Consider the following 13,814-nt stretch of genomic DNA (forward strand, 5'->3'; position numbering starts at 1 on the left):
GGCAGGACAGCAGAAGTGATAGGATGATGGGAAGGGACAAACACATTTGGTTCCAAGATAATTGGTTAGGGAAACTGTGTCTTCGTTTTCTCTGAAGAAGAAAAAACAACCTCTGCCCCTCTGTAAGGAACAAATACTGAAATCACTTGTTGAAAAGCTTCTACTTAGAACACTTTTTGAGAGAAAAATACTCTAGCATTCTCCAGGTTCATTGTTATGCTGTCTCCAAATATTTCTGTTTTACACCTAGTTCTTGTGAGAATGAATTCTGTGTATAAACCGTTCATCAGAGTGTTTCTTTTCTCCACTCTGTTTTCTAATAATTATTTCAAAATGTAGCCTTTCATACACTTTGAACTAATGGTCTGGCTAAATATGTTACTAAAAGAATTCTGCCTATGTTTCTTTCAAGGTAACCTCCAAAAGACTCTTAAGAGCAAGTCTAATAATTCAGGGGGCCTGGAGGTGTCCAAGTACTGACTAAAGTGGCTTTATCTTGGAATATACCATAGTCCAGTCTTTTCTAGTAGCATTATGTTGTTTTTGTTTTGTTTTAACACTGAGCATGTTGAAGTATTTTTCAAGGTCCAAAAAAGAGGTAATTTGTGTACATAGAAATAAAATGGTATAGTTTATAATAATGTTGCTTGTCAAAAAGGTGACCTTAAAAGTGAAGGCCATAAAGGAATAGTCTACTTAAAAACAGTATTGAAGTTTACTATGCTTATGTATTACCACAGTAAATCAGTTTAGCCAGAAACTCTCAAGTCCATTTTTTCTTAGATTTGGCCACATACTTCTAAATGGCTTTTTAAAATATTTAATGCACAATCCTATGCAAGGTTAGATAGGAAAAATAGCACAATTCTCAGCATTCTCAGTGTGGTTCCCTGTGTGGTTAGCTGGGAATACTGCGAGTTGTAGAAGTCCGATTACATGCATAAGATTGTGAACTTAATTGTGTTTCTCATGCAGTTAGCACACATTCTCAGCCCAGACTTTCCCATCTCTGATTTTCACAGTTTTCTATGGGGCATGCTTAGCTACCATCTCAGTAGGAAAGCTCCACTCCTCCACAGCCATCTCTTTGGGAGTCCAGACTCCTCCTGGTCTGCTTCCTGTACTTCAGGCAGTGGATGTTCCTTGAATTGGTTTGTCTCCAAGATCTTTAGTTCATTATCTGAAGACTGTCTGCCAGCTGTGATTTGTGGTATCCTAACAGCTTTCAAAGGAAGTTCCACATAATAGACATTATACAGATCAATTCTAGACATAGATAACTGTGGGCAGACTACCTTTGTCTAAAAGAGGCTACAACTAGTACTGTAGTATAAACTTATGTATGATGTTTCTCACTGAAAATGCCACCTGCACTTTCAGTGTTAACAGATATATTTAAGCATAGCCCTACATGCTGAACTTGATCATAAGGGGCAAAGTAACTTCAGGTGTTCTTTGGGACAGGTGTCCCTCTACTGAGCCCGTTGTTGTTTGTTACGGTAGTGACAGGACAAAAAAGGAACAACAAAATAGTGCTTTGCTACTGAAATTGGGAGCATCCACTGTGGAGCTTTACCAAGGATACATTTAGTTTTCAGACTGAATTTGTTTGTATTACGTATTTGTAGTGGCTCTGTAGCACCTTGAAATTGTTGCTTTCTTGTCCTTTTCCTGATTTTGGTAGGTGATGGGGTAGGGGAATAGGGCTGTATGCAACTCACAAGCCAGATGCTACTTATTCCTGGTTTAACAGGATTGCAACTCTATCCAAAACAGGCTGAACACCATCTGCCTAATCAGATTAAATCATCTGTCCACAGAACTTACATCTTAACAAAACTGAGTTTATATATTGAACTTTTTTCTGCCCTCATTGAGTGTATTAATGATTTCAGGCACTGATACTTCCATGGCCTCTCTTGATTCTATGAAGCCCTACATGACTTATGTTCGCAGTACGTGCAGTACCTGTTAGAGTGCCTCTCCCAGCCTTGATCAAGTCAATATGCTCAACCTCTGTGGTTTTCTTCAAATTCCAAGCCCATGAAGATTTGGAAGGTGGTAACTAGGGCAGCCTCTCATTTTTGGAACAGCCTCTGTACAGCTGCTCACCTGGCGCCAAATTTGCCATCTTTTCAGCACCAGGTCAATACAGCCCTCACTGTGCAGAGGCCTTTAAAGATCTCCTTGGTTATCCAGGGGCCTAAGTGAATTATCCTGGTGCTGCCTCTTGTTGCTGGGTCTTTTTATTGTATTTTAATACATTTTTAATACATTTTAAATGATTTTAAACTAACTTTCACTTTCTTTTAACATTATTGTTTTATGCTATTTGTATTGTATTGCTAAACCTGTATGCGGGTCCAGAAGCAACAGTGAGAACTGGAAACTCAACATTAACAATCTAAGATCATAGCATCCAGTCCTATCACTTCCTGGCAAATAGATGGGGCAGAAATGGAGGCAGTGACAGATTTTATTTTCCTGGGCTCCAAGATCACCGCAGATGGGGATTGCAGCCAAGAAATCAAAAGATGCTTGCTTCTCGGGAGGAAAGTTATGGCAAATCTAGACAGCATACTAAAAAGCAGGGACATCACCCTGCTGACAAAAGTGCATATAGTCAAGGCTATGGTTTTCCCAGTTGCAATGTATGGCTGTGAAAGTTGGACCATAAGGAAGGCTGAGCGCCAAAGAATTGAGGCCTTTGAATTGTGGTGCTGGAGAAGACTCCTACGAGTCCCTTGGACTGCAAGGTGATCAAACCAGTCAGTCCTAGAGGAGATCAACCCTGACTGCTCTTTAGAAGATGAAACTCAAATACTTTGGCCACCTAATGAGAAGGAAGGACTCCCTGGAGAAGAACCTATTGCTGGGAATAGTTGAAGGCAGAAGAAGAAGGGGACGGCAGAGAATGAGGTGGCTAGATGGAGTCACTGAAGCAATCGGTGTGAGCTTAAGTGGACTCCAGTGGATGGTGGAGGACAGGAAGGCCTGGAGGAATGTTGTCCATGGGGTTGTCATGGGTCAGACACGACTAACAACAACAACAACAGCAACACATTGTTATAAACCACTCAGAGAACTTTGGTTTATGAGGCAGTATAAAAATGAAATAAATCATTATCACCATCATCATCTGATGAAAAAGAGAGTCAGCAGTACATTAATGGAAAGCTAGTAGGAGAACCACTAAAATATCCTATCTAGCAATGCAGAGAATCTGTCTAGAAGGAAAACATGGTCAATGGTATTGAAGAGGCTGAGAGGTCCAGTAGTATTAATGGTGTCACACTTCTGTCCTTCTCCCAGAATAGATGTATATATCAAAGCAGCAAAGGCACTGTGCATACAAAGACTAGGCCTGAAGTCAGATGTTAATATGTCAGTATAGTTGCCCAAGAGCTATTTTGTAGAACATCGCATGTTGTTGTGCAACCATCCCTCAATCAGAAATCTTGTGGATATTGACAACTAGGCAATTAATTGTCAGAATTTTCAAGGTCCAAAGAGGATATTTTTAAATGTAAAAATGGCTACAGGACTGTCTTCCTCAAGGTGGCTGGGCTACTTACTTTCTCAAATAATCACTTTTGCATTCAGTTGGTCACTTCCTTCTGCTTACTGTTATCCATGAAGGACAGAGTTATACTGAAAGTTGCCAGTTATTTATAACAATTTTGGATTTTGCACTTTTCCCTAAGTATAAGATAACCATTTTCCAATCTACTTCAGAGAAATATATTTGAATTAAAGAAATAAACAAATACTTAAAGAAATAATTCTGTTTCTGTGCCACCCCATAACCTGAAGGTTCTCTGGGCAGCTTACAATGCTGCAAAGCATATGCAGTATAATGTTCCTTCACTGAAGGAGAAATTCAACAAAAGAATAATCTTTCTAGGGAAAATATGAATACCCTTCCTCTCTTGTGTGATTCAGTGATTATTTCAGTTAAAAATCAGCTATGGCATGAGAGACATGCAGAATTAATTGCAAGATTGCCAATGACCAAAGAATGGTTGGGTAGTTTTGCAGTAAAAACTTATTTCTTGGTGTTACTAGGATGATGAGACAATTCAAAATTACTTCCTTGTAGCTGCAAAAGTAGTTTAAGTTTGTTTTTATAATACATTATTATAATATAAATAATAATAATAATGGGTAAAGCAGCACATTCTGTCTTAATTGCAATACTTGTCAAACAGCACAGTAATTAAGACTGACCACTTCTAAGATGGTTTACCAAGGTTCATGTATGGAGCAAGCTTTCTAATATGTAGTAGATTCCTTATTTATTTCCACTAAATCCATTTGAAATTTGCTAAAATTGATAACAATGTGCCAAATTGCTGCAGAGAGAATAATTGGACATAATAATTTCAGATATAATATAAGATCAAGTTGGCAGTAAAAGCAGAGTTTGTAGCAGGATGTGGACGTGTATAGTCAAAGCTATTGTGGATTGGCACTGGGTTTGCAGCATATTGTTTAGCATTTTGTATCATGCCAACTTTATTTTATATTATATATGGATTTATTATGTCTATGATTAGTATTCTTAACTGCATCTTAGAACATGAACCATGATATTTTTTTCAGTTCTTTCTGTGTTCACCTTTTTCTAAAAATTTGTAAATTTTGTCAAAGTTAAACTGAAAGCTAATTTGTGTGCAGCCAGCTATTTAAATCTGTTTAAGTAAACAAAAAAAAAAAAATAAAAATGTGGAATTGAGTCAGTGTTTAAGTGCTAAATCCTTACTGCTTGAGTAAACTATGTTTCCAAAGCATATTCCAAACATTTGTCTTTGAAATGTTGATATAGTTGGAAGTTTTGTTCTTTGATTATATATAAAGAGTTATTTAAGGTCTGTAATGATATAAAAACTAAAATAAATGTGTTGGATCTCTTACACTGTACTTGCACAAGCACCTTTTTCCCTGTGACCCTCCCTACCCGTTCAAAAGTAGCTATAGAGGAGTGGGGGAATAGCGTGCGCTGTAGTGGGAAGGGAGAAATAATCCAAAATTTGGCAGAGAGAGCTTGCATATGTGGAAAGAAGAATGCAACTGCAAGAGATACTTGTGTGGGTAGAAAGCTGTTTATGTGACCCATGCATCTAAGCCATTATGTTATTTGTGTGTGCTGTCACATTTATCTGAACAAAATTATACTTTGACTACATATAGGCATTTCTTTATGTTTTTATAATAGCACTTCACTACTGGTACAAAGTGTGGTGCTTACTTCTTGAGTTCTTTATTTCAGTGCAATTTCACACAGTTTGCTCTTACTAACAAATGTCAAGTGATTTCAAATGAATAGCTGTTTGTGTCAGAAAGCCTTATTTTGAAAAGCCTACAACCTTGGAGATGTATTTAGTTTACATTATTAGTATTGCTTAGTATCCAAAGAAAATACAAGGAAAGGCATACAAGAATGTAAGGTATTTTGTTTTGTGTTTCAATTAAATCCCATGCGCTAATTTGTCTGATTTTTTCTCCACAGATAAAAGATGCCTATCCTTGATGTGACAGTTGTAAATCAGTGATTTGTTGCATGGACTGCAAAGGAAATTTAATATGGCCTAGTGGAAAAGTCTCTTGGAGATGTTTATGATGTCCACAGGTACAAGTGGCAGGAAAAACCATCAGGCTGTGAGCCTGGAAGGGGTTGACCCAGAAACTTGCATGATAGTTTTTAAAACCCACTGGGCACAGGTAATGGAACTCAGAAAAGCTGTTCTTTTATATTGATTTTTAAGGTTGGATGGGTTAGCAGGAATCTATTTAGGAAAAAAAATATTGGGACCTTCTGTTGCCAAAATATAAACTATTCCTTTATTAGATGATACTGAAATTCATTTTATGTTCATCATTTGGATAATGATAGAACCTTGCTCCTCTATTATTTAATAGCATGTTGTGTTTGCAATAAAGGGACAAAAGTCTAAGCTAGGGACAGAATTTTGGCAAAGCCTGCAACTCTTCACATGGTTAGGCTGCATAAATCCCCTGTGGAATGCTGCCTTAAAATATTAGAGAAATGCCTTTTTTAGAGTGAGATTATGGTCTGTTTAGAATCCACTATTCTCTTGACATTGAATGGCACAGCTCTACAAACCAGTGGTTAGCTGCCTCTACCTGCCACCTGACATACTTCCAATGTAAATATTAGATAACCCTAAAATCTTAACTTATACAAGCAAATAATGCATCCTACCACTGGATCCTTTCTCTACTTGTCTTGCTTCCCTAGCAGCTGAGTTACTGTCAGTTTTCTGAATTTGGTGTGTACCACTCAGTTGGCCTACAAAATAAAATTCTTCCTGTAATTAACCTAGGTATTTTTAAAAGGACTGTAATCACTTGTAGTCTTGCAAAGACATAGTGTTTGGCAGTTACCAGAAACTTGCAGGGTCGAAGAGGCAGTAAATAGATATTTTTAGTGTATTATATTTACATGTGTGCTTCAAGGATGAGGAGATATACTTGTCGAATTTTCTAATTCAGTGCCAAAAATTGACCTTGAGTACCATGCATCTTAACTGGAGTAATGGTGGTGCCATTTACTGATTTGCCTTTCACAGCAAAATCGTTGGCTTGTACTGTTGGGATACAATTATATTAAATTAATTCAATAAATGATGAGTCTGTGATTAAACTGTGTTGGAATGGATGCAGACCTTTTGGACATGCTCATAGATACTGTATGGTATGAAAATTTACTTGCATATATATATTTTTTTGCAAATAAGTAATCCATGAGCTTAGTTCACTTGTTAAGTCACAGCTTGTTTTCTAATTGATTACATTTTCTGTCCCTGTGTCCAATGCTGAAATCTGTTTAGATGCATTTTCCTGCAATGAATCTGTTTGTTCTAGAGATATCCTTATATTAAAAATTATAATAGTCTTGGCAACTTTGAAGACTTGAGTTTTCTGAAAACAGTATTAAAACTGAATTGAAATCTTATTTTAAAATTGGCATGATCAGATTTACTAGAAATTATTTCACTTTTCTGTAGGTTGTGAAAATATTAGAGAAGCATGATCCTTTGAAAAATACTCAGGCAAAATATGGGCTGATTCCTCCAGATGAAGCCAGCACAGTGCAGAATTATGTAGAGCACATGCTTTTCCTCTTAATTGAAGAACAAGCAAAGGATGCTGCAATGGGACCTATTCTGGAGTTTGTGGTCACAGAAAATATCATGGAAAAGCTTTTCCTTTGGAGTCTCAGACGGGAATTCACTGATGAGATGAAAATTGAACAACTAAAGATGTATGAGATGCTCGTCACTCAGTCCCACCAGCCTCTCTTGCATCACAAACCCATCCTGAAACCTTTGATGATGATGTTGAGTTCATGCTCAGGAACTACTACACCAGCTGTAGAAGTAGAGCTAGTGGTTCTTCTCAACCAGCTGTGTTCAATATTAGCCAAAGATCCATCCATTTTGGAACTCTTTTTCCATACCAGTGAGGACCAAGGAGCTGCAAATTTCTTAATTTTTTCTCTCTTAATTCCTTTCATTCATCGAGAAGGAACCGTTGGCCAACAGGCTCGTGATGCACTACTCTTTATCATGTCACTGTCAGCAGAAAACAATGTGGTCGCTAATCACATAGTAGAAAACACTTACTTTTGTCCGGTAAGTTTTTTCCGTATAATTATCACCCTGCTCTGTTTCCCAGCAAAATTTATTAAACCAGAATTGAGTTTACTGGACACATTGTAATGGTATTAGTGCTATGATTGGGTGGAATCTCTGAATCCTTTTGAGGAGTGCTACATGTGTGAAAATGAAGCATTCATTTAAACACTGAACTGGACCTTAAAGGACTGACTCCTTGTGAAGGGGAGAAAAAAGATGGAAGCCCTTAAAAATGCTAAACTCGTACTGAATTATGGTCTTTGTTATAGTGTAATTTGTTTTCTCAATAGAAAGCTAATTGAGATGCAAAATTAATAAATTATGGACTAAGTTCATGCTGTTTACTGGGAACAATATAGCATTGGGTTGCTATTTGGGTCTAATTATTTAAACATTGCTTAGTATTATAATGTGACAGTTGAAGAACAATTTTTTAAATAAAACATTAAGAATTTTCTATTAAGCCTGAGAAAAAAATGAGATAATCTCTCCTCTGACTCATTTTCAACTGTGTTTCAAACCTGTGGGCTGAACTTTCTTTTAAAGCAATTTTACTTTTGTTTTTACCTATTTCCAATAAAAATATAAGATTCAACTTAATCATATTGAATTTATTATGGCCAAATGCTAGTTGTTGTTCTCCTGGTCCCCCGTCCATCACAATTTGCTTAAGTTTCCATAAGATCAGTGATGATGATTTCTCTAGACAATCAGTTGTTTCAGTTTTATTCCTTGGAAGTAATCAAAATCTCTTTTTAAAGCAGTATTTATTTCTCAGACCATCTTTGGTTCACATGATGTCTCCATAGGCACTACCAGACTTCGCCTGAACTCATTCCTGACATTATTCTCTGACCTGTTGCCTATTTATTTTCTTATATGTTTATCCCACTTTTCAGGCAACTACTAGAGGCGGGGGGCTACATTGTCTGGTTTATAAACTAATAAAAGAAGATACTGATGGAAAAGCAATGGAAGGAAAAAGTTGGGAAGACCAGTGGAGAGTGAATTGGCAATGGCAGAATGAAGTTGTAAATGTAAAACCTGTATATGAACATTTTTTTTTTAGGATCAAGATGATCTCCATTTGCGGGTGTTCCTGCTTTTATAAAATAGGTGCAACTCCATGATGGCCTTTGTTCTTCCAGCTGGTGACCAAGGCCATTGTGTCTTTTACATCACTTCCATGCACTATTAAAGCTGAGTTATTTCAAACTGGTTGGGCAATGGCTGAGGCCATGTCACTCTTCTGTTTGCTATGCTGTTCTTCTTGTGCTATATATTTAAGATTAGCATTTTGGGAATGCCAAGTTTTGTAGCACTTATGCCAGTTCCTGTGTCATTAAGAACTCAAAACTACTCTATTAATCATTTAAAATTTTTACCCATCCATGGTTATACACATGGACTCAAATTTCTAAACATGCTTTCTTTCTTCTCATACATCCCAATGTTATATTGCTCCCACAAACAGTGAAATTGTTTAGGTTTAACATGCCTATATAGATAATGGAATTTATGCTATCTATGGAAACAGTCTGTCCCAAATCCCTTTTGACATGATTTTTCAGAGCCTCCAGGGATGGGATAAGGTTGAATGTGTACCACAAGAATCTTGTAAAGTTTTTCTAAGAACAGATTACAAAACTACTTTCATTCCTATTTCTGATCATTTTTATAAAGTTTCAAATTTATCGTTGTGCTCTGCAAATACTGAGTAATATGTCTCTAGCACTAGATAAATTCTTGTTGACTTCGTTTGAACAGATACATCTAAGGAGTTCTCATTAACAAAAAAACCTCCCTGAGGTAGATACCCTTATTAGATCCATGCTATAACTTCCATAATTACATTTGCCAATTAATTTTTAGAAAGGCATTTTTACTTTGAAGATTAAAGCCAGCTGTATTAACCTTCAAACAGTAAGGGCCATGATTGACAAAACACATTCCTAATTAGAATGATTGTCTTAGTAGTTTGTTGAGGTCAGACCAGCAATGAAAGTAACTAGTCTCAGTCTGTAATATAGTATCACAGTCCAGTCCTGATCAGTTTTTAAAGTCCTGTAATATGTCAGCCTTGTGAATTTGATCTTTTCCTGTATTGGGAGCTCTGTTCAGCTTTAGTGAAAATTCAGCTGGTTGCCTCAGGGAACTGGTTGGCATCTAACATTTGCTGAGGGAAAAATATAGAAAGATTAAAGGGTTTCTTACTGTCATTTCCCTGTGGATGTAATAAACTCACCCCAATTCTGATTAAAACTAATCAACTTAATTTAGTTAAATTGAAAGATATTATACTGCATATCAAAGTCCCTCCCCTGAAATTTATTTATTTATTTATTTATTAAAACATTTTTATGCCGCCCCATTCGCCGAAGCCTCGGGGCGGCTTACAACATAGATAAAACAAGTTAAAATCCATATAAAATAATCTTAATTAAAACTCACATTATAAAATAAGCCGCCCTGGCCAGATAAAATTCAATTGTATTTAGCATTTAAAATGTTGCTTAAATAAAAAGGTCTTAGCCTGGCGCCGAAAAACAAATAACGACGGCGCCAGGCGGACCTCTCTGGGGAGCGCATTCCATAACTTAGGCGCCACCGCTGAGAAAGCCCTTCTCCGAGTAGCCACCCTCCTAATTTCTCTCACGGAGGGCTCCCGGAGAAGGGCCTCTCCCGCCGATCTCAGGGGGCGACTGGGCAAATATGGATGTAAGCGCTCCTTCAGGTAACCAGGACCCAAGCCGTTTAGGGCTTTATAGGTCATTACCAACACCTTGAATTGGGCCCGGACTTCAATGGGGAGCCAGTGAAGCTGACGGAGAACTGGTGTCATGTGAACATAACGTCCAGTCCCCGTCAGCAGCCTGGCAGCTCTATTCTGAACCAATTGAAGTATCCGGACCGTCTTCAAGGGTAGCCCCACGTAGAGCGCGTTACAGAAGTCAAGACGGGAAGTCACCAGCGCATGAGTCACTGTTGCAAGGCAGTCGTACTCCAGGTAGGGGCGCAGCTGATGAATCAGCCGAAGCTGGAGGAAAGCGCTCCTCGCCGCTGTTGTCACCTGAGCTTCAAGTGAAAGCTCCGGGTCGAGGAGCACTCCCAAGCTGCGGACCTTGTCCCTAGGAGGGAGTGCAACCCCATTCAGGACAAGGTTCAGGTCACCTTCTCCGAAGCCCGAACCGCCAACCAACAGGACCTCCGTCTTGTCTGGATTGAGCTTCAGTTTATTGGCCCTCATCCAGCCCATTACCTCGGCCAGGCACCGGTTCAGTACAGCCACTGCCTCACCTGGATTGGTGGAAAACGAGAGGTAGAGCTGGGTATCATCAGCATACTGATGGGTCCGCAGCCCACACCTCCTGATGACCTCTCCCAGCGGTTTCATGTAGATATTGAACAGTAAAGGGGACAAAATGGAACCCTGCGGTACCCCATGGCAAAGCTGCCATGGCGCAGAGCCATAGTCCCCCAACACCACCTTCTGGAATCGGTCGTTGAGATAGGAGCGGAACCACCGCAAAGCGGTGCCTCCGACCCCCAATCCCGCCAGCCTATCCAGAAGGATACCATGGTCGATGGTATCGAAAGCCGCTGAGAGGTCCAGGAGAACCAACAGGGACGCACTCCCCCTGTCCTTCTCCCTGCACAGGTCATCGTACAGGGCGACCAAGGCAGATTCAGTACCGTACCCGGGTCTGAAGCCGGACTGAAATGGGTCCAGATAATCAGTTTCATCCAAGAGTGCTTGGAGTTGTCCCGCCACCACTCGCTCTAACACCTTGCCCAGAAACGGGATGTTGGCCACTGGTCTATAGTTAGCGGCCATCCCTGGATCCAGTGACGCCTTCTTCAGGACCGGTCGGACTACCGCCTCCTTTAAAGGAGCAGGCACCCGACCCTCCCTCAGAGAAGCGTTAACCACTTCCAAGATCCAGGTTCCAATCCCGTGCTTGGAATCCTTTATTAACCAAGACGGGCAAGGGTCCAGAAGGCAAGTGGTAGGACGTACTCGTCCAAGCACCTTGTCCACATCATCGGGCCGCAATAACTGAAATTCATCCAATAATTCTGGACCAGACGGTAGCGTTGGTGTCTCCCTTAAAACCTCTGAATCAATAGTGGAATCCAGCTCGTGACGAATCTGAGCGATTTTCTCCCTAAAATGCTCGGCAAAGTCGTCACAGCGGGCCTTTGAGGGTGGAATCAGCTCTTCCTTTGGCCCTGGGTGAACCAGGCCTTGCACCACTCGAAAGAGCTCCGCCGGACGGCATTGTGAGGAGGCAATGGAAGCGGAGAAGTGTCTCTTTTTCGCCGCCCTCACCGCCACAGCATAGGCCCGATAGTGGGCTCTTAAGTGTGTTCGGTCAGATTCATCACGTGATTTCCTCCACCTACGCTCTAGCCGTCTCCCAACCTGCTTCATTGCCCTCAATTCTGGAGTGTACCAAGGGGAAGAGCGGGCTCTGCCCGATGGGAGAGGACGCTTAGGAGCGATCGTGTCTACAGCCCTGGTCATCTCCCCATTCCACAGTTCAACCAGACCCTCGACAGGAGCACCCGTCTTGTCAGCCGGAAACTCCCCCAGAGCCTTCAGGAATCCTTCTGGATCCATCCGGCTCCGGGGGCGGACCCACACAATCGGGTCTGCACCCTTGCAGAGGGAGATGTCGCTCTCGAGCACAAACCTCACTAGGAAGTGATCTGACCATGACAGGGGAGTCAAGCATAAATTCCTCACCCTCAGACCACCCTCTTCCTGCCCCGTCGAGAAAACCAGGTCCAGAGTGTGTCCACGTTCATGGGTCGGGCCGGTGACATGTTGAGACAGCCCCATGGCCGTCATGGAAGCCATGAAGTCCTGAGCCGCCCCGGTCAAACTAGCCTCGGCATGGATATTGAAGTCCCCCAGGACCAGCATCCTGGGGGTCCTCAACACCAGGTCCGAGACCGTTTCCGTCAGCTCAGGCAGGGAGACTGTTGGGCAGAAGGGTGCACGGTACACCAACAGAATCCCCAATCTGTCTCGGTCGCCCAACACCAAGTAGAGACACTCCAGCCCTGGTCTCGAAGGGACAGGAAGTCCCGTGAGAGTGATGGAGGCCCGGTAAACCAAAGCGACCCCCCCTCCCCTCCCCTCCGGCCGTGAACAGTGCTGGACCATATACCCGGGCGGGCACAATTGAGAGAGGGCAACATCCCCCCCCTCTCCCGCCCAGGTCTCCGTTATACAGGCCAGGTCGGCCCCCTCATCCACAATCAAGTCATGGATGAGGGCAGATTTGTTATTGGCCGACCTGGCATTAAACAACAGCACCGTCAGGCCCGAGGGGCGACTGACAAGACTCCCTGGCACCTTCTGGCTGGGAGCAAAACCAGAAGTAGGGACAGGTGTCAGCCATCTGTCCCTCCTTCTTCTATGCAGACACGTTAAGCCCCCACCGCTATTACGTCCATTGCCCATCACCACACCAATGGCGGCGCCAGTGCGCTCCCCAGGAAACTCAGGCGGCAACATGGCCAGGGACGACTCCATAAAAACAAGTTAAAACACTTTAAAATTATAAAACATTTAAAATTGGCCGTTCAACAGAAGGGACTGCCACAACAAAAGAGCAAGTCCCCTGGCCAGCCTAGCCCCCCCCGAACAGCCCCCCCAAACGGCGGCAAACCGCCCTTTGGCCGACGCCCTTTCGCCGCCGGCCCCGGCCGCTGCTGGTGCTTTGTAGCCGCGGGCCGCCCGACGCCCCACCCCGTCCGGGCACGCCTGCCACGTGTGCAGGGGCGTGGCAGGGCAGTCAGGTAGCGGCGGAGTCGGCGGCGCGGCGCGGTCTTCGCGCGGTCTTTGGGCGCGTGCGCGGCGCGGTCTTTGGGCGCGGTGCGGTTCTCGGGCGCGGGCGCGGTCTCCTGCCAGGTGTTGTTCCTCCCGCCGGCACTCCCCCCTGCAGCACTTTGTAGCCGCCGGCCACCCGACGCCCCACCCCGTCCAGGCACGCCTGCCACGTGTGCAGGGGCGTGGCAGGGCAGTCAGGTAGCGGCGGAGTCGGCGGCGCGGCGCAGTCTTCGCGCGGTCTTCGGGCGCGTGCGCGGCGCGGTCTTCGGGCGCGTGCGCGGCGCGGTCTTCGGGCGCGTGCGCGGCGCGGTCTTTGG

At 42.6% G+C, this 13,814-nt stretch overlaps 1 protein-coding gene across 1 annotated transcript in view; it reads left to right on the forward strand.

Annotated features, from left to right (window-relative positions):
- FHIP1A (FHF complex subunit HOOK interacting protein 1A) overlaps window positions 1-13,814 on the forward strand; it is an 87,283-nt gene that overhangs the window by 27,420 nt on the left and 46,049 nt on the right. The window contains exons 2-3 of the mRNA XM_044430893.1: window positions 5,510-5,721; window positions 7,029-7,655. Coding sequence (XP_044286828.1) covers window positions 5,611-5,721; window positions 7,029-7,655 — 738 coding nt within the window. The 5' untranslated portion in view covers window positions 5,510-5,610. The remainder of the gene's footprint in view (window positions 1-5,509; window positions 5,722-7,028; window positions 7,656-13,814) is intronic.

This window comes from Varanus komodoensis, unplaced genomic scaffold (assembly GCF_004798865.1).
Source record: "Varanus komodoensis strain SLA01 unplaced genomic scaffold, ASM479886v1 scaffold21, whole genome shotgun sequence".
NCBI classification, from domain to species: Eukaryota; Metazoa; Chordata; class Lepidosauria; order Squamata; family Varanidae; genus Varanus; species Varanus komodoensis.